This window comes from Bufo gargarizans, chromosome 2, assembly GCF_014858855.1.
Source record: "Bufo gargarizans isolate SCDJY-AF-19 chromosome 2, ASM1485885v1, whole genome shotgun sequence".
NCBI lineage: Eukaryota > Metazoa > Chordata > Amphibia > Anura > Bufonidae > Bufo > Bufo gargarizans.
The window spans coordinates 461106790-461128907 of record NC_058081.1 but is presented as its reverse complement, the minus strand read 5'-3'; the positions used below and the strand labels follow the sequence as shown (position 1 = coordinate 461128907).

The following is a 22118-nucleotide window of genomic DNA, read 5'->3' as shown; positions in this document are numbered from 1 at the left end:
TGTCCCCCACCGTGAAGGCAAATTTGTACCGACACGACTCCGTGAGTTCGATGGAGAAGAACCCGTTGGCAACATCGATGGTCGAGAATACGCGGCTTTCGCCACTTATTCTGGCCATGATGTCGGGAGTTTGGGCCACCACCGGGGCTGACATTGGGGTGTATTTAAGGACACGGAGGTCTATGGTCAGCCTCCATGCATTCGTGTCCTTTTTCTTAACTGGCCAGAGGGCATTGTTGCACTTTGAGTTGCCCTCAATGACCACACCCCTAGTCTTCAATTCAAGGATTGTGTCCATAATTGAATGGGTGGCCTCTGGTGGAAATCGATATTGGCGTTGAGGTGGAGGGTCAGGACCCTCTGTCTACCAAAACGCCAATCAGTCTGCCACAGTCATTCTTACTTTGGGCCCACAGATCAGGGTGCTTATACACAATAGGCTCAAGGTCTGGATTGTGTGAGACCTCAGGCCACTTGTGTTCCAGCACATCAGTAGAGTTATCTACTGCTGGCAAAGGTGGTCCCAGATACTGGCGTTGAATGACAAACACCTTGGCTCGTCTGGGACCTCTCCACACAATGCAATTTGCCAGATCCAGGATCCACCCATTTTGTGTCATTACATCGGTTCCGATAATGTTATCAGAACCGGGGTAATACCACATGGGTATCCTGAGGGTAGTGCACCTGGTAATCTGAATGATTACCTCATCAATTCTGTGGGCCTTCACCCCCCCTTGTTGGTGATCAAATCCGATCACCACACACTGAGGGCTGTTGGGGAGTAGATCATGCTTGATATTGGTAATGGAAATTTCCGCCCCAGTATCAAGCATGATTTCCGTTTCTTTATCTTTTATCGTGGCTTTTATATGGGGTCTCCCTGAAGGATCCAGTATGATTGGACATACTGGTGCCAACTCTTTAGGGACCCCTAATCCTCATTCGATATCCACCAGACTCCCAGTAGGTACTTGTGTGGTACATACTGCCACTCTTGCGCTCTGTTCCTGATCCTTAGGTGTGGAATCTCTTGATTCCACGCCCCCTGGGACATTCATGACCGCCAAGCATTTTGGTGCTTGCCCTGATGAATGTCCCAGATTCATATCACCCTGTCCCCCCACAGGCCTGGCAAAATTGGGTTTCATCCTGAAACCGTTATTATTGCAATTTTTATCCGAATTTGTCCGGTTAATGTTTAACCACTGTGGACAATTTCTTTTTATATGCCCCTCTTGTAAGCACAGGAAACAACGAAAGTTTCCTGCCCTTTCCAACGGTGGGGCGAACGGTGGATGTATACCTCGTGTGTTGTACCCGGTCGTCTTGTGACCTACCGTATACAGACACACGCTCCCTCACTTTCACAGACCTCTTACTGAGCAGTATGTCTTGTCTACACTGCTGAATAATCATGGCTGCGTCCGTGAGGGATGGCTCCCTAGCTGCACTCAGCCGGATTGCAGTATCAAGATATGGGAATTTTTCCACAAACATGCGCACCATGCCTTGTGGAATCCCAATACCCTGATCTTTGGTAACCCTCCTGTACATTGCTTCAAACAGACTACACAATGACAAGGGTTCATCATGTATAGTAGGCTTGAATTTTGACAGGACCTCTGGAGTGACATCCCAGTGACCCGTGGCCAGTCTCGTGAGTATGGAGAGACGTTCTTCCTCATCATGAAACTGGCCATTCGTGGGTTGCATCCTCCCCGTTACCTCATACCTTTGATTAAGGTGTGTTGGTAACCATAATCTGAACAGCTCCATGCGATATTCCGGAGCCACTGAATATTTGTTACAGTGACCTTCGAAAATATCGCATGAAGCGAACGGATCTACATGGGGATCATATTTCGGGATCTCCTTGCAGATCCGTAACAGGAAGTTTATCCTTTCCATACTTGAATGGTTAGGATACATCTCCCTGTTTTTCCGGACGTGTTGGCGGATTGGAAGCAGAATATCCTCCACTCTCCTCTCCCCAACCGTTGTCCTGTTGCTGGTAACGGTTGCTACTCCTATTCTCCCCGGGTGTCGGGGTGAATCGTAGTGACCGCTCCACATGTCCCCTAGTGTCTACCACTGCGGATGTATTATCCGTCTAAGACCTTGGCGCTGTCGCCGCTGTCTCCTCCTGTGCCGTTCCCGAAACACAAACTTGTTTCGTGGGCACCATACCGTTGGTACTAGGCCTGGACAAATTGGAGATTGCCCGCTGCAAGTCTGCAATGGTTTGTGTCTTTGCAGCCAGGTCCTCCCTTATCTGAACAATCAGGGCATCCGTAGATACCGTATTGTTCCTATACTGATTAATCTCAGTGTACAGCCGGAGTAGCTCTCTGTCCATGTCAGAGTAGAGACTGTCCTTATCCGAGAGTCTCGACTCTAACACACAGATTTCTCTTCCCCTCTCGACTGTACACTGGGCTTCCTCATGTAATTGAACCTCTAGTGTGTGAATTCTTTTACAGTTATCAACACAACAATTGCAGTGGAAGTTTGCCTTGTCCGCAACCTCCCCTGCCTTTCTTGTGCTGGTAAGTGTCTCTGTGTTCCGCCTTCCAAATGGTATCCTCATAGGAAAGAACCAATTTGGCTAGCATTTGGAGGCGTTTGGTGGTCTTATTGAAGACACTCCTACTAATACAAACCCGGTGATGAGCGTAAGCCTGGTCCAGTAAAGCGGACCACAGCAGCTCAGCGGATTTGTATGTAGTAGGAACAATGGGATTAAAAGTGCTATTTTTGGCTAAGTGTTGGAGTGTGGAGAAGTTCATACTCACATTTTTCTGAGCCTCCATCTTCTTGTTGGTGCTGTACTTTCCCGTCCCTTGCAGCTGCTTGAAAGAAGTCCTTTTCTTCCGGAACGCTTCTTCCCGACCAGCCGGACTTCTATGTACCTCCAACGAAGATGGATCTCTTTCCGTGACGTATCCTTCTTCACACCCCAGCGACGGTGACGTGTAAAGCAAATACAAAAATATTAGTACACAGATTATAGATTCTCTGCAAAAGATTTTGTTTTATTTCTGGTACTGTAAGGGAAGTATCGCTTCTCCTGTCCAATTATCGGGTCCTAGACGCTCAGACACTCCGCTGACCGCGTCTCTCCTGCCCGATAATTCACAGTACCAGCGACCCTCAGCCTTAAAACCAAAAACAAACGCAAAATCCACGCAGTGGGCCTGGCTCGCCAATGTAATGGGAGAATATTAAGCATGGGATGTGATGTCAAATTTCACTTGCAGTGTAGAATCAATCATGATGTTCCATTCTTCTAATCAGAACGTCCAGAGGTTCACCTCTGTGTTCCTCTTGCTGTCTCTTCAGTTTCATGGCAGAATTTTGTAAGATTCCAAAACAAGGTATCTGACCATGTTCTCTGCAATGCCCCAAATCTTAACGTTTAGTCTATGGGTAAAAGAATGAGAAGATGTAACTCGTGGTGGTATCCGAGTCATCCTCCACCTCCAAACGATAGAGCAGTGTTTCCCAACCAGTGTGCCTCCAGCTGTTGCAAAACTACAACTCCCAGCATGCCCGCTGTAAAGGGAGAATATTAATCACCAATATTATGCGAATATCGATAATTAATATTCATAAATAGGAGGAGCCACCTGGTGGAGACTCCGCCTATTTATACCTTTATATAACAATTACACAATATCTTCGCTATGCTTTACACTAATCACTATACTAGCTGCATGCGCCTTACTTACTACCGCTAACAAGTACACACTACAAAGGGTACAAGTAACACAGTATTTATTACAATACACTACGCACGCAATACTGACAACACAACACTAAATATACAGTACTCAACTACACTACACGTTCCCAAATTCCACCCACAAACTAACTATACAATACACACATACAGGTATAACAACCCACCCACCTGACTAATATTCTATCCCTAGGGGGCACGACGAGGGTTAACGGTGGTCGTGCAGGGGTAAAGCAGACCACAAACCAATGCAGGGGTGATAACCAAGGGAATGGGGGTATGGCAGGGGTTAATCAGGGGAATCAGATATAACCAAGGGAATGAGGGTATGGCAGGGGTTAATATAACCAGGGGAATGAGGGTATGGCAAGGGTTAATCTAATAACCAGGGGCAAGGGTTATTATAATGGGGGGTATGGAAGGGGTTATTATAATGGGGGTATAGTGGGGGGCTTAGCGTTGGTGGGATAGTGGAGGGGATAATAGCATTGGTGGGATAGTGGGGGGTTAATAGCGTTGGTGGGATAGTGGGGGTTAATGGGGTTTCGTTGGTGGGATAGTGGGGGGGGGGGGTTAATAGAGATACTTAGGGTTTAGATGGTGACAAAGGGCAGAGGATCTCATTGATCCTCTGTCCTTTGTAGAGGCCGACGCTGGACATGATTGTCCAACTGTCGGTCTCCTCCACCCCTCCAGCAGGCAGCATGATTCCGGCATATATGCCTATAGATGCTTGGGGCACATCTATAAGCATATATGGGGGCATATATTTATCAAAGGGGGCAATATCAAGGGGGTACATATCAAGGGGCATATATATATTTTCAGGGGGCACATATTTATCAAAGGGGGCAATATCAAGGGGGTACATATCAAGGGGGCACATATATATCAATCCCCACAGGGGCATGAATGAGCCCCTGGGGAATATCAGAGGCAGATGGGCGCAGGTGCTGGGCACATCTGCGCACATCGCCCTCTGAGGGGATTATGCACCGCAAATACATATATATATGTATGCCCCAGTAGGCATGCATATCTACCACCCTTCCTCAACACCCGCACAACCAAAGGCTGTCTGGGCATGCTGGGAGTTGTAGTTTTGCAACAGCTAGAGGCACACTGGTTGGGAAACACTGCGGTAGATGACCCTCACTTTATTAGCAAAGCCCTGGGTGTCACTTGTACAACCAAACCCTCATAATATGCATCTGGATGCAATTGGAATGCTTCAGTGTGGGAAATCCAAAACGGAGGAATTCCTTTGTCCAGATACATGGCATCCCCTCTGTAGCCATCTAGCTTTGATAAAATATATATAGATATATAGATATATATCTCTATCCCAGATTTAATTATGTAATTATGTTTAAAATTATCTTATGGATTACCAATTTATCATTGTTCTTCCAACCACTAGCACACGCAACGTTGAACAGTGCTGACATCTCGGCCCAGGCGCAGTGATCTTCCACAGTGATAAACCAAGGTCTTAGTTCAAGAATTCTGTCCCTCTCAGTTTGTGACCAGTGGTGATAACTGGCAAGTCAACGAACAAGAGGCATCACACAATCATCCCACATCTTTGGAGGTTTCATGTGGTTAAAAAAAACTTTGCTTTGAACCTAGATTTTATGCCCCTCCCATGTGTTGCAGATTGGAGCTAGGTGCTTAAAGGGAGTCTGTCACCACATTTTAGCATGTTAGACCGTTAAAATAGGGTTATGTGATCCAGCCAGAACATAAAAACGGTACCTTTGTGGTAGAAAACAGACTTTTCAATTTGCAGAAAACGAACTTAGATTATCTTCTGAGCCCTCTCAAGTGCCCAGGGCGGTCTCTCAATCCTCGGAGCCCCAGGCAGGCACCTCCTAAACAGCTGATAACTCCGCCCTCCGTGCGCCTCTGCCCGCCCGTTTACTCCCCTCCCCTGTCCCTTTCCACTGCGGCTGTGCGGTCCAAATCGTAGCGGGCGCATGCGCAATGCGATGCCTGCTCCTGGCAGGGAATCGCAATACCTATTGCGCATGCGCCCGCTACGATTTGTACCGCACAGCCGCAGTGGAAAAGGACAGGGGAGGGGAGTAAACGGGCGGGCAGAGGCGCACGGAGGGCGGAGTTATCAGCCGTTTAGGAGGTGCCTGCCTGGGGCTCTGAGGATTGAGAGACCGCCCTGGGCACTTGAGAGGGCTCAGAAGATAATCTTATAAGTTCGTTTTCTGCAAATTGAAAAGTCCGTTTTCTACCACAAAGGTACCTTTTTTATGTTCTGGCTGGATCACATAACCCTATTTTAACGGTCTAACATGCTAAAATGTGGTGACAGACTCCCTTTAAAAATGTGATCTGCAGATCTTAGTGACGCCTGCTACTTCCTCGATTTACATAACATGGCTTTTTCTTAGTTGTGTCAGTTTCAATGTCGAGAAGAGTATATGCCGATACAGTTTTTGGTAAGCGTTCTGGATGCCTGTTTAAGTTTACTGAATAGGACTAGGAGAATTATGACTGCAGCTCCTGCCTGTGATTTACAGAAAGCTGTACCTTAGGACCAAGATTGCAAAGCTTGTATTGGCTAGGTGTGGCAGATATAGTAACCTCAAATACTGGAAATTCTAGATATGCTGACTTTTATATAACTTGGAATGTTTAAAATAAAGGTGTTCACTTTTACCATTTAGACTTGGCTGGTGAAAGTCAGAGTTCGGACCGAGATGAGGAACCTACTTCCCCAGCACGCCTTAAAAAGCATTCTTCTCTTGGTTCAACAGTAAGTGTAACTTCTGGATTTCCTTCAGTGAGATGCAGTTTCTGGTTACACGGCTATATGCTGAAGAATGACATTGGTTTGTAGTTACATAACCGCATAGCCCCAGCCTAAAAGGGCCAGGCACAGTGACTTGTGACGGCAAGCCTCCGAAAGGTCATGCAACCAAAAATATGTGACTTGTCTTGGATTTTCTGTCACATGAGTTTTAGAGCTGAGATTTGGCTGTAGAAATAGATTGCAGAGATACAGTAAGAATGTCAATCCCAAGCGACCTGCAGCCAATTACCCAGGACTTGCACACCGCTCCATTGACCATAAGATGTGACTTTCATGTCACCTGCAGCCCCAGCCTTAAACCAGAGCTAAACAATCTAGATTACATGCCTGGTAGCTGTGGTGGGAGTGCAGCTTCTATGTGCTACTGATCAGCGGTGGCTTCAATAACTACACTGATCCTATAGTGTGACCTATGGGAATAAAGGAAACCTTTGCTTTAAAGGGGTTTTGTGTGTCATATCCTCATGATGGGTCATTAATATCTGATTAGCGAAGGCCCTACACCCCCTCCGATCAGATGTTAGAGGAGGCTTGCTTGATGAGATGTGGCCTCCTCACAGTATACAAAGTTAGACCCCCACTAATTAAACATTTTAGCTACCCTGAATATAGGCCATCACTATTAAAGGGTCTCTAACGTGCAAAAACTTTTGATATGCCAAAGACCTATCAAATGTTTAAATAAGTGAGGGTCTGAGGACCAAGACCAATCCCTAAAAACAAGGCGAGAAGTGCACACATAGAACACTGTCTCCCTGCATGAGATGGGCTTCCTAGATGAATCCGTCAACATCTATACACATGCATTTCTACCATCATTCTAGGAATCAGTGGGAAAACTGTAATTATACATTATTTCTTTGACAGCCAAACCTGAGACAAACCTGATAGAGATGTGGAATTCGTGAGAGACATGAAGAAACAGAAAGCTCTGGACAAAGAAGTAAGGCGGTCATCCAAGTATTTTCATAATCTACCAAATGTCTTCTGTTTTTCACACAAGCCCCATTCACTTCTATGAAGCCCACAATATAGAGCACAATATGTACTTTTTTTTTTTTTTTGTTCCTGAACACAAAGGATGTGAAAAACAAACATGCACGTACAGAGCAGAGAGCCACTGAAATGAATGGGTCAGGATTCAGTCCAAGTGGTAGCCATCTGCTACATGCATTGCTTTTGCTTGTGTGAAAAAGCCCTTAGACCCCTTGCAGACGAGCATGTTGTCAAGTATTTATTTCATATAAGATATGAAATCATAAAAATTATGATTTCATATTATGAAAAATTTATTTGGCGGACATATAAACGCCTGTTTTATTTGAGATCTAAAATCAAGTTGTGCAGATAATGAAACGGGGGTGCAATAATTATATAAAATATAATTTATTACAAATCTAGTAAAAATGGCATACAAATTAATACAAGGACAATATCAAAATTGACTAAGATGGTGCTCCACCGTTTACGCCAGGCTCACTTAATTTACTACAAACAAAAAAATCCAAGTGGAAGGGGTATATCAAAATATCACTTTATTCTCAATTAATAATTACGGGAAAAGACAGGATGGAAGACAGTATTCAGAGAGCCATGGGGGCATACACAAAAATGGAGTCATGTACAATCATGCGATTGAGCATAAATGATCCACAGGTGCAGATAGTGTTGGCACATGGATGATCGGAATCCCGTATACTAGTACATGGGAAGTGGAAACTGAGTAAGTAAGCAGCCCACCATGAGACTATATCCCAAATAACAAAGGGGACTACCGATCATACCTGAGCCTCACATCAGCAAGGAGAATATAATGCTATATACACTTGCAAGGGTACAGCATGGGTAATATAATGGATAGGATCACTAAATATCACTATAAAACCACCCTCAACAACTAGTATGATGGATCTAGTGTGGATGCCAGCTGAAACCAAACGTGAGTACGCCCAGTAAAATACTACTGAGCGAAAACTGTACCTGAGGACATGGTGACCATGATTGTGAGCCCCTAAAGCGCAGACCTCGACGCGCGTTTCGCCTGAGCGGCTTCGTCAGGAGGTGTCAAGAAATAGATTAGCAGGGTATATATAGTCTATGTGACTGTCCAATTGGGGTACCTGGATTGTGTGCACCTGCGGTCCAGTGTAGTGGGCGCGGAGACATCATGATGCGCGGCGCCATCTTTCATGGGGCTGGGGGAAAGAGAGGTTGTACACAACACCTCTGGATATGACGCCGCACTCCTATGGTCTAGGTATATAGACGATGTATTCTTCCTGTGGCATGATTCGGTCCCTGAACTTGAGGAATTTCTGAGCCGCCTTAACATTAATGAGTTTAATATCAAGCTTACTTGGAAATACAGCCTTACTAAGGTTGAATTCTTGGATATAATGATCAGTAAGGGGTCTGATGGGTTCTTGTCTACTGACCTTTTTAGGAAGACCACGGCTGTCAATGCCCTCCTCCACGCCTCCTCTGCACACCATCCAAAAACAATTCGGGCAATACCCATAGGGCAATTTTTACGGACACGCAGGATCTGCTCCACTGAAGAACATTTTGAACAGCAGGCATCTGTATTATCGCGGCGATTCTCTGATCGAGGGTATCACGCGCATATGATCCAGCAGGGTTACAAAAGAGCCAGAAATACCACAAGAGATTCTTTACTGGTAAGTAAAATCAAAAAGAAAAAGAATAAGGACTCTGAGGTTCGTTTTGTCACCCCCTTCAATCATAAATGGCGGTTCATCCAGTATGTCCTGCGCAAACATTGGCCAGTACTACAAACAGACGGAGACTTGGCAGTTGGCTTGACATCATATCCCCAGATTACATGGAAAAGATCCCGTAATTTACGGGATATTCTGACCAAAAGCCATTATGTCCCCAAAGGTTTGGGTGGCATATTTGGCAGCAAGGGTCCCAAATGGGGATCTTCTTCATGTGGGTCATGCACAGCATGTAAATATATGGTCCGTTCTTCCTCCTTCAGCAACTCATCAGGTAGCAGGAACTTTAAGATCCTGCACAATGTTAACTGCAACACTGAAGCAGTTATATACCTGATCACCTGTCCATGCCAATTGATTTATATTGGCATGACGACTAGGGCCCTTAAGGTTCGCATTCTGGAACATGTGAATAAGATCAAAGCAGCTGTAACAATACCTGAAAGGGACTGGGATATATTGCAAGCAGTTCCACGGCATTTTCGTAGGTTTCACGGGTCTGACCCGCGGGGCCTCACAGTAAGGGGTATAGACCGGGTCCATTTAGGATCCAGGGGAGGAAATGTGAAATTAGCGTTGCTCCGGAAAGAAACGAGATGGATCGTTATCTTGGACACGGTCACCCCATACGGTTTGAATGAATCGAACAGCTTCTCCTCCTTTTTATAAGTTGCGCGAATTTTAATCACCAGGGTATAGTAAATTTTATTATTCATATTATAACACATTCCTTTTTCCTTCTTTGAGATTGTCCTGTTTTGGTGTGCCTTGGATTTGTTGGCGGGTCCATTGGAGAAGCTACTTTTGTGACGAAAGGTGTACAACAGAGGGATATTCTACGACGCATCTTTGAGAAGCTATACCTCCATGCTATACTCCTTATGTACTCTTTCAGCACATTCACATTGCATATATATTCTTAATGTGACATCTGACACAATTATTTTAGATGGATGTGATGCGCACAATCTTATGCTTCCCCATTTCCTTTTTTCCTTCTTGTTTTTCTTTTCCACTCCTTCTTCCCCTCCCCCCCTCCTATCCCCTTTTCCCTACTTATCCATCCAGGATAAATGCTTATTCAATCTTGTGTGCCTTTTGTTTCGATCCCTCCTTTTCACAATGAGAGGTGGTTGAGGTGACTCTTTGATGCCGGGATGTAGGTTTTGACCGTATTACCATGTTGTATAATACCAGTAATTTTGGCCATCTGAGTGTGTTGATGCTGTGATGTACATTTTGACCACAGTACCATACACACTACTATATCATGTAACATCATAACTCTAGCAACATGGTATATCGGGCTCCGGCATCATACCCGATTGCACTTGGTAATCTCTCATAACACATGACTCTCTTGAGGTCATTTTTGAGTGGTGTGGGGATATCCCGCGTGACCCTTTGGGCATTTTCTTGTTGCCTACATGGTCATCCGCGATATCCCACCCCCACATATGTTGGTGACCCACATAGGTCACGATTTTATATATATTTCAGCACCCGTTAGGGCGCAGATGAAGTCACAATTCGGGCCATTGGGATGTAAAATTTTTTTTTTTTCCCCTTTGTCCTCGATCATTCACTCGGTGATAATTGTAATTAATTAATAAATTTTTTTTATTTATGCACTATTTTTTACCTTCACTATGCCTAACGTAGGGTTACATAAAATTGATGCATTGTATATGATGTGGGTGTTGCCACAAGATCAATGTAATATTACACTACACTGTTTCAGTGTGGTGTTATTTTCACTTATTTATAAATGTTATACATTAAGCATTTCCTATGTATGACTGCAATGAATTATGGGCTTATGTCATTATCATTGCATTCTAATTATCATGACGCTATGTCTTTTTAAATGCTTTGTAATTGTCATTTCACTGTTATATTATGGTAGTTTGTGGATCTGGTGTGGATGGGAGTTGGATCACGTGCCATTACCCTCCTTTAGATTAACATAGTCGCATAGGCCATCTATCGATCATATCTAATCTGCTTTAGCTATTCTGTAGCTAAAGGATCCGCCTCCCGCTTATTTGCGGTTCACCTGCGTTCCAATGGGTCGCGGTCCATACATGCGCTGTGCGACGCCATCTGAACGCGCTCCATGACGTCCACATGCGCCGCGCATGCGCGGCGGGTGGACGGTGACGCGCTGAAAGATGGCGCCGCGCATCATGATGTCTCCGCGCCCACTACACTGGACCGCAGGTGCACACAATCCAGGTACCCCAATTGGACAGTCACATAGACTATATATACCCTGCTAATCTATTTCTTGACACCTCCTGACGAAGCCGCTCAGGCGAAACGCGCGTCGAGGTCTGCGCTTTAGGGGCTCACAATCATGGTCACCATGTCCTCAGGTACAGTTTTCGCTCAGTAGTATTTTACTGGGCGTACTCACGTTTGGTTTCAGCTGGCATCCACACTAGATCCATCATACTAGTTGTTGAGGGTGGTTTTATAGTGATATTTAGTGATCCTATCCATTATATTACCCATGCTGTACCCTTGCAAGTGTATATAGCATTATATTCTCCTTGCTGATGTGAGGCTCAGGTATGATCGGTAGTCCCCTTTGTTATTTGGGATATAGTCTCATGGTGGGCTGCTTACTTACTCAGTTTCCACTTCCCATGTACTAGTATACGGGATTCCGATCATCCATGTGCCAACACTATCTGCACCTGTGGATCATTTATGCTCAATCGCATGATTGTACATGACTCCATTTTTGTGTATGCCCCCATGGCTCTCTGAATACTGTCTTCCATCCTGTCTTTTCCCGTAATTATTAATTGAGAATAAAGTGATATTTTGATATACCCCTTCCACTTGGATTTTTTTGCTTATAGATTGGATGATATCAAGTGATGTGTTCTGTTTAGACTAGACAGAGAGGTTTTTCTTTTGTAGGTTTAATAATCACTTAATTTACTACACCAAGTACAATACAATGCTACACTTTTTTTTTAAATCAAATGATTACTGATTTAGTGTATTGGTTATCAAAACATTATAGTGCAATGAAAAAACTATAGAAATGAATCTGTGGAAAGTCCCTTATGCTCAAAGAATATGGCAGTAAGACACCTTATAAATAGGCCCATTGGCCTAACTACGGATAATAAAATCTGATCAGAGATCAGGAATTCTAATGATGTGCATGTTCATTAAAATTTCCCATAAAATTACTGTTTTAACACTATTGACCCACTAATAATAGGGTCTTAACTATATGCCAGTTGGAGTGATTTATAATTACTGCAAATTAAATAAATTATACATTACCCCTGGCTTTGGGATAAAGAGCTTTTAGTAGGGACCCAGCTTTCCAAAATTTAGTTCTGTCAGCTTCTTTTTGCGCGTCTCGGGTGTGTCCCTGGAAGAATTCCTTGGTGTAGTAGGGGTGGCGATATGGCCTAAAATGATAAAATCTATATTGCGATATAATTATTTGCGATATATATTGCGGGCGGGGGGTTTGAACTTTTACTTTTTATTTATTAACTATTAGCCCCCTTAAGGGCTAGAACCCTTGTCACCTTCACCCTAATAGAGCTCTATTAAGGTGAATAGGACTTTACACTCTCCCTGCTGCCCTGTGCTTTGTGCACACAACAGCAGGGAGCTGACCATGGCAGCCAGCCTCTGATGTGCCCCCCCAGCCTCTTCCCTCTTATCAGCCCCCTCTGGTAACTCAAACCCAACCCCCTCCCCAGTATTAATCATTGGTGGCAGCAGCAGCTCCGATTTGGTTACCATGGCAGCCAGGACGCTACTGAAGTCCTGGCTGCCATGGTATGTCAGTAAGCAGCATTATACTCACGTGCGCAGTGGCCGCCGGGCGCTCCTGTCTGTGCTGCACATTGCTAATGCTTATAGCATTAGCAATGCGCCGCACAGACCTATGAGAAGAGCGCCCGGCGGCCACCGTGCACGTGAGCTATAAACATTAGCAATGCGCCACACAGACAGAAGGAGCGCCCGGCGGCCACCGCGCTCGTGAGTATAATGCTGCTCACTGACATACCATCGCAGCCAGGACTTCAGTAGCGTCCTGGCTGCCATGGTAACTGATCAGAACTGCTGCTCCGTGGTCATATCACAGTCTGGCGATATGCACAAAATCCATATCGTGGCACAAATTTATATTGCATATCGCCTATACCGCCCACCCCTAGGGTGTAGGGAGCTTTTTCTTGGGACTGGAAGTGGTTCCTGAAGTGATGCTGATACCTGATCTCCAAAACTGGGTCAGATATTCTAATCCTTATCTATGCCCATCCCCTCTTGGATTAGGGATTTCCAGTTATATAAGGTGGGTGTGATGTATGTTAATCATGGGGATGATGTCACTTAATTGGCATTCCTTAGAAACTTCTGCCCATCTACCACTTGATGGCACTGTTGTATCATATATGAAATTTAAATATTTTAAGAATTAACATATATATAAATAACATTATTCATTATTATTCATTACACAACTTAAACTTTTTGACCTCTCCCAACTTAAATCAATTAGGAGGGACTCTTCTTTGACACTTTAGAATCACTTTTCCCAAACATCATGGATCCCATACCATCTTATTTATGGTCAGATGAGGACACAATCTTAACTTTTCTCCTGGTTTGTGTACCCTAACTGTCTCAGCTATTGAGTAATGATGTTTGAAATATCAGCTCTGAATGGATCCTATTTAGGAAAATTCAACTTAAACGCTCTCTACATCCCCTAAGATTATATATCCACCCAGTGAGAGAAACACAGTATAAAATCTACATTAACAATATTTGGTTATAATACATAAATATTGCATACTATATATATTAACCCCTTAAGGACACAGGGCGTACAGGTGCGCCCATGTGCCCTGGTACTTAAGGACACAGGGCGTACATGTACGCCCTGTGTATTTTAGATCACTGCTGTGCGGCTGGCAGTGATCGGAACCAGGTGCCTGCTCAAATCATTGAGCAGGCACCTAGGCGAATTGCGCGGGGTGGTCCCGTGACCCCCCCCATGTTGGCGATCGCGGCAAACCGCAGATCAATTCATCAACACGCGCACACACGCACACGCACACGCACACGCACACACACACACGCAGACACTTCTCATTCAAAGTTATTTTCTTTATTTTCATGACTATGAAAATTGTAGATTCACACTGAAGGCATCAAAACTATGAATTAACACATGTGGAATTATATACATAACAAAAAAGTGTGAAACAACTGAAAATATGTCATATTCTAGGTTCTTCAAAGTAGCCACCTTTGTGCTTTGATTACTGCTATGCACACTCTTGGCATTCTCTTGATGAGCTTCAAGAGGTAGTCACCTGACATTGTTTTCACTTCACAGGTGTGCCCTGTCAGGTTTAATAAGTGGGATTTCTTGCCTTTTATAAATGGGGTTGGGACCATCAGTTGCGTTGTGGAGAAGTCAGGTGGATAAACGGCTGATAGTCCTACTGAATAGACTGTTAGAATTTGTATTATGAAAAAAGCGGCTAAGTAAAGAAAAACGAGTGGCCATCATTACTTTAAGAAATGAAGGTTTGTCAGTCCGAAAAATTGGGAAAACTTGGTGTCCCCAAGTGCAGTCACAAAAACCATCAAGCACTACAAAGAAACTGTCTCACATGCGGACCGCCCCAGGAAAGGAAGACCAAGAGTCACCTCTGGTGCGGAGGATAAGTTCATCCGAGTCACCAGCCTCAGGAATCGCAGGTTATCAGCAGCTCAGATTAGAGACCAGGTCAATGCCACACAGAGTTCTAGCAGCAGATACATCTCTAGAACAACTGTTAAGAGGAGACTGTGTGAATCAGGCCTTCATGATAGCATATCTGCTAGGAAACCACTGTTAAGGACAGGCAACAAGCAGAAGAGACTTGTTTGGGCTAAAGAACACAAGGAATGGACATTAGACCAGTGGAAATCTGTGCTTTGGTCCGAGTCCAAATTTGAGACCTTTGGTTCCAACCACCGTGTCTTTGTGCGACGCAGAAAAGGTGAACGGATGGGCTCTACATGCCTGGTTCCCACCGTGAAGCATGGAGGAGGAGGTGTGATGGTGTGGGGGTGCTTTGCTGGTGACACTGTTGGGGATTTATTTAAAATTGAAGGCATACTGAACCAGCATGGCTACCACAGCATCTTGCAGCGGCATGCTATTCCATCCGGTTTGCGTTTAGTTGGACCATCATTTATTTTTCAACAGGACAATGACCCCAAACACACCTCTAGGCTGTGTAAGGGCTATTTGACCATGAAGGAGAGTGATGGGATGCTGCACCAGATGACCTGGCCTCCAGTCACCGGACCTGAACCCAATCGAGATTGGTTTGGGGTGAGCTGGACCGCAGAGTGAAGGCAAAAGGGCCAACAAGTGCTAAGCATCTCTGGGAACTCCTTCAAGACTGTTGGAAGACCATTTCAGGTGAATACCTCTTGAAGCTCATCAAGAGAATGCCAAGAGTGTGCAAAGCAGTAATCAAAGCAAAAGGTGGCTACTTTGAAGAACCTATAATGACATATTTTCAGTTTTCACACTTTATGTATATAATTCTACATGTGTTGATTCATAGTTTTGATGCCTTCAGTGTGAATCTACAATTTTTATAGTCATGAAAATAAAGAAAACTCTTTGAGAAGGTGTCCAAACTTTTGGTCTGTACTGTGTGTGTGTGTGTATGTATGTATATATATATATATATATATATATATATATATATATATATATATAAATTTTTATTCCACTCAATCATGTATTTTCTATATGAAAGAATCTTCATATAAGAGGATAAAAAAATATTATCCTTCAGGCGAACATAAAAAAACCTCCAAGTTCTTTTTATCAAGTATCTTAATTTGATTTGTGCAAGCAGTGAAACAATTGTATATGCAAAAATATATAATTATAAAAACCAAGAATATAAAACAATGCAACTGCAAAACAAATGATGAAGTTACAAATTAACACCCAAAATGTACCACACGGTGGTGTTGACACACCCCTATCTGATCAGCACAGTATGATTTAGTGGCATACTTTTAACAAATGGACTCGTATACCAAGAGAAACCTAGGATCTTCTGTTATCAAACAGGCTATAGCAATAAAACATGGATTTACAGGAAAATAACTGTTATCCCTTGACTCTGTTTTTCCTATGACCAATGAAAAATATGATATTAATATGATAAAATATCTTTTTCCTCTCTAGTTCTCCCTTGCTACCCCGCACACAAGTAATTATTCCCCCCCGTTATCTAAGAATCATCCCCTTTAGATTAGGTAAGGTGGGTGTACTTGCATGCTAATAACACCATGATGTCATATCAACTCCTATTATGGTAAAGAACAAATAATGAAATAATATAATATTGTCCACCTGCCTCCAGATGGCACTGCGGTATTGTAAATGAACATCACAACTTTAAGCATTAAAATTAAATATCTAATAATACGTTTTCAGGACCTTGTTGACCCTTCTATGTAAATCATTGAGGAAGGTCTTTCCCTGACACTTTTAATTACCTATATCCTGGACTTGTTGGAGTTGACTGTCTTCTCCTATCTTTTTGAAATATAGGTTGACTTGATGAAAATTTCATATAGCGGCTTTGATGCTTGGCATCGGAACTTGTACATTTCACTTATCTACATCCATGAATAACTATTGTTTTGAAATAATTAGTTTTCTGAGAAGAGAAAATGTTAACATAAACTTACTTGTTTCTATACCTTCTACAATTCCTTCTAAATGATAAATACATGGTATGATATATATTATAAATCGATACATTGTTGCACATAGATAATACATTATATAAATTATTGATTAGCATATGTTGTCAACTAAATATACCATGCAGAGATTATATATAATTTTATTTAATTATGACTATATAAATTGAACTTCATATAGCAGGTGTGCCTCAAGGACACGAGACCTTATCAAGTAACCTTGTTCCCTCCAGACAGATATGTCTTAGGGAGTTGACTTACTACTTACAGATGGTCCCATATCTTTAGCAAGAACTTTTAAACACAATGTCCGTTTATGTTCACAATTATTTTTTTAAAACTGAAATTGCCATGAAGTCATCTTGGCTTCCTCAGCCACATAAAAGAACTTTGGTTCAGGCTGATTTTATTCTTAAAGGCAATGAGATGAGCATCCATTTTGATCATAATGTCATTAGATAATATTGTATATGTATGAAAATGCACAATAAAATAAAAAATTTATATATATATATATATTTTTTTTTTTATTTTTTCCTTCCCCCATCACCATATTCTGACCCCATAACTTTTTGTGACGCAACCTGTACTTCTCAGCTTCACACTATTCAACACATGGGATTATTATATTTTAATAGTACTGGTGTTTTGGTCTTTCTCGATTTATATATACTGTATTTTATGCCCCCCCCCCCATAACAGTGTCATCCACAGATTCTCTTCCCCCCCACCCCCAATGAGTGTCATTCACAGATCTCCCTCCCCGTCCTTGTTCTAGTGTAGATGTATATTTTATAATCCTATTATGAGACCAAAAAGCGGGCAGCACTCCAGACTTGTTTCGGCTCCGTGTGAGCCTAACTACTACTGCAACATTCTCTTCTGTGGCCTTCCATTTAGCACTCTAGTAGTAAGTGCCTTGTATTAACTCTGTCTACGTGATAAATGCCATTGGCTGAAGTGAGAAAACAAAGTACTGTATCTTCAATTTTCCTGTACAAACCACACCATGGAAACTGGTTCTGTGTTTTTGTAGCCGCAATCTGCAATCCTCATCCCTGGATTTGGAAAAGCTAATGGTTAGTTCTTTTTGTACTTTATTTTATTTTTTCAGATCCGTTCTCTCTTGAAGGAACGTGCTGACCAAGGCAAGAAACTTCAACTCTTGGAGGAAGAGTTCAAAAAGACAGAGCAAAAACTGGTCACTGCTGTGCGGGAGAAAACATCACTTACTGCAAGCATTGCCTCCTTGGAAAGGCAAATGGCTGACCTCAATAAGGCAAATGAGCTTCTGAAAACCAAGGTAAATACAAAAAATCGGCCTAGCATTTACATGCAAACTGACCTGTTTCAAACCATGGATTTACTCCCAATTATGTACTGCTGTAAGTATGTAGGTGTTGGCCAGGGGACACTTGCACCAATGGTCTTCTAAGAGAGGCCACTAATTTTGACTGTTCATTAACCTCTTGGGGTAAATAGTTATTTCATTAGCGAACGGCAAGTGGTGATTTAGCGAGACATTTGTGTTTAGAAGATGTTTAGTGTCACTGAACAATAGTTGTCTTTCAAGGTTTGCTCGTGATTGCAGTTGCTTGTCGCCTCAGAGCCGTCACACTGCTAATGCCTTGCAGATTTCTGCTTGGACGAGGGGACGTGGTGGTGACAAATTATCTTGTTGTGGGATCAATGGTTCATGGATATATATATATATATATATATATATATATATATATATATATATATATATATATATATATATATATATATATATATATATACCATTGATCCCATATTTTTTTTTTTTTAGTTTTCTGACAGCTCAAAACGAAAAATTAACAGCCTTTACGCAGAACTGATGGAGGCCAAAAATAAAATGGACGCAAAAGACAAGGTTTGTGTGTAATTTTACTTCTTCCTTTTGACTGACACTTGAGTAGATGACTGTTTGCCCCACGTTCTGGTTCTGTATGTGATCCAAATACGCACATTTCTTTTGCTGTAAAAATCGGAACTGTTCTTTCTTGAAGTATTTAATTTGGTCAAAACTCCTTGACTGGCTGTTTTATAACTTGTGATTTAAAGGGGTTCTGCACCTTCATTTAACTGATCTATCCTCTGGATAGATCATCAGCTTCTGATCGGCCGGGGTCCGACCCCCGCCAATCAGCTCCAGCAGCGCCGCTGCCTTCTCACTGTTTACCGCCGGGCCGCCCGCCCACTGACGTCACGACTTGTATCAACTAGAGTGGGCGCGGCTAAGCTCTGTTCACTTGAATGGAGCTTAGCTGCACCCACTCTAGTTGATACAAGTCGTGACGTCAGTGGGCGGGCGGCCCGGCGGTAAACAGTGAGAAGGCCGCGGCGCTGCCTTCTCAAACAGCTGATCGGCGGGGGTCCCGGGTGTCGGACCCCCGCCGATCAGAAGCTGATGATCTAGGATAGATCATCGGTTAAATAAAAGTGCAGAACCCCTTTAAAATTCTCGTTAAAAAAATAAATAAAAATTACTTAATGCAGATTACGTATTAAACCTCCAAATGATTTCCTTAGTCAGGGGACCTGGATGGGTGTGGTTTGTGTCCCCCATCCCCCTCAAGACTTAGACATTTGGGCAGGTTTATTAATCAAACAGAGCCAGAAGTCCGGAGCACATGCCTTGTGCCACATTCATCAAAGGGCCTGGCTTGATGTGTCAACTATGGTGTAAAGTAAACTGCCGATAGGTTGTGTAAAGTTGGACAAATGCATTGTTTGACACCTTTGTCTATATATTTGGGGGGGGGGTGTTATGAGCTGAGAGCTCCTAAATGTTGTCTGAATTTTGAAAACACTTGGAAATATTGCAAAGTGTCTAGTAAAAGGAGCATGGCTAACAGAGTAACAAAATGCACAATTGCCGTGCACCATTATTTTGGCCACGTAAGCCAGCCAAGAGATTTCTGGGCATAGACATGTCACACGATGTGCAGTCAATGTATTCTAGCATGAGCTACTGAGAATACATGTGGTGCACTGACTTTAGGACCGTGAATCTCCATAAATCAGAATATCATATAAAAGTTAATTTATTTCTAGAACCACTAATAATGCAGTACAGTGCCAGGTACTTGTATTGTAATGTCAGGACAGGTGAACGGTCCTTTTTAATATTAGACTCATGGAGGAACATTTATTAAGCAGTTTACCAAAAGCCGCCCCCCCCCCCCCCCCCCTCAAGACAAGGTAATTTCAAGAATTTGTTGGAGATGCACAAGGAGTGGACTGCGGCTGGAGTCAGTCAGGGTGGATTTGATTTAAATCAAACCGATTTAAATCACTAGTCAGTAAGGCTTGATTTAAATCAGTTTTTTACATAAAGATTCATATTTGGACAATTTTTCTGTTGTACTTAGAAAAGAGACAAATAATTATTACCTTAATAACAATTTAAATAGGATTTATTCAACTGAAACAATAACATTACAGTATGTTATTTGCTTAAACATCCATGTTTGTTGCAGTGTTTGCATACATTCCTGCCTTACCGATAGGTAAAGGAACTTCATTAAAATATTGCCATACTGGGTCTCTTTTACGGCCTGCTGCCATTATAGTTTTTTGTTTTTTTCCTCCAAGGAAAGAATTTGATAAACCTCAGGTCATACACACAAAAAGATCCAAAGACTTGTCTGTCTGTGGCTGTGCAGTACTGTGCTCAGAAAGTTTCACTTTCATTTTGTAGTACTCCTTGTCTGCCTGCCTTTTCCTCCTTACACTTAGTTTCACTTTCTTCTTGTGCAGATCTATTCCACTCCAAACAATCAGAAAAATATTGTTTATATTCTATTCACTGAACTTTAAACTTGGCACTGAAGGGGTTGATTCTGTACTTATAGGTTTGTAGAAGTTAGGATTAAGATCTTTTTCTCAACTCTTCATGTTATAAATTCAGTTTTGAGAACTCCAAAATTAATCCAAGCATCTGTGATAATATCTTGTAGGCAGAGAAACTACCCAGTAATCTTACAAAAACCTCTGGAAGAGCATGACATTGTGAATGGATTAATGGAATTTAACAAAAAAATTAAACATATACAGCCTTATTCTACATAATTAAAAAAAGTAATCTTTATTTCATAATGAAATCTTTGGATGGTAATATTTTCCTCAAAGCATTTTATATTTAAAAATCTGATTTTAACTAAAAAAAAATCCGATTTTAAATAAAAAAAATCCTATTTAAATCTAAAAATCAGATATGTAAAGTCTGGACGGATCCCATTGTCTACATTATAGGAGCGGATCCGTCTGTGCAGACTCCAGACGGATCTGCTCTGAACGCAAGTGTGAAAGTAGCCTTACCTGGGCTAAAGAGAAAAATGACTGGACTGTTGCTCAGTGGTTCAAAGTCCTGTTTTCAGATGAAAATCAATTTTGAATTTCATTTGGAAATCAAGGTCCCAGAATCTGGAGCAAGGGTAGAGAGGTGCACAATCCAAGTTACTTGGGGTCCAGTGTGAAGCTCCCACACAGTTAGTGATGGTTTGGGGGGCCATGTCATCTGATGGTCCACTGTTATATCAAGTCCAAAGTCATTGCAGCCATCTACCAGGAAATTTTAGAGCACTTTATGCTTCCTTATGCTGACACGCTATATGGAGATTCTGATTTCATCTTCCAGCAGCACTTGGCACCTGCTCACACCGCCAAAACTACCAATACCTGGTTTTATAACCACACTGTGCTTGGTTGACCAGTAAACTCTCCTGACCTAAACCTCATAGAAAATCTCTGGGGTATTGTCATGAGGAAGATGAGACACCAGATCCAACAATGCAGACAAGCTGAAGGTAGCTATCAAAGCAAACTGGGCTTCCAAAAGGGCTTTTTATTTTTTTCATTTTTTTTTCTCTCTCTCTCTCTCTCTCTCTCTCTCTCTGTGCCAGTATTGTGGACAGTAAACGTCCGGTCTGCAATATACGGGCAGTGACTGTGTGCACTCTGATTCACAGATGCAGACCCATGTGGCACCTGAGGGGTTAATTGCCGTGGATCG

At 42.6% G+C, this 22118-nt stretch overlaps 1 protein-coding gene across 6 annotated transcripts in view; it reads left to right on the top strand.

Moving 5' to 3' along the window:
* Window positions 1-22118, top strand: part of LOC122928315 (hyaluronan mediated motility receptor-like) — a 74206-nt gene that overhangs the window by 39629 nt on the left and 12459 nt on the right. For 4 of the 6 annotated variants that reach the window (XM_044281049.1, XM_044281045.1, XM_044281048.1 and 1 more), the window contains 4 exons: window positions 6424-6512; window positions 7437-7512; window positions 18195-18383; window positions 18891-18974. In XM_044281049.1, the coding sequence (XP_044136984.1) occupies window positions 7483-7512; window positions 18195-18383; window positions 18891-18974 (303 nt within the window). In that variant the 5' untranslated portion in view covers window positions 6424-6512; window positions 7437-7482. Of the gene's footprint in view, window positions 1-5162; window positions 5334-6076; window positions 6196-6423; window positions 6513-7436; window positions 7513-18194; window positions 18384-18890; window positions 18975-22118 lie in introns of those variants that run through there. The other 2 variants (XM_044281046.1, XM_044281050.1) reach the window with 2 other exon arrangements.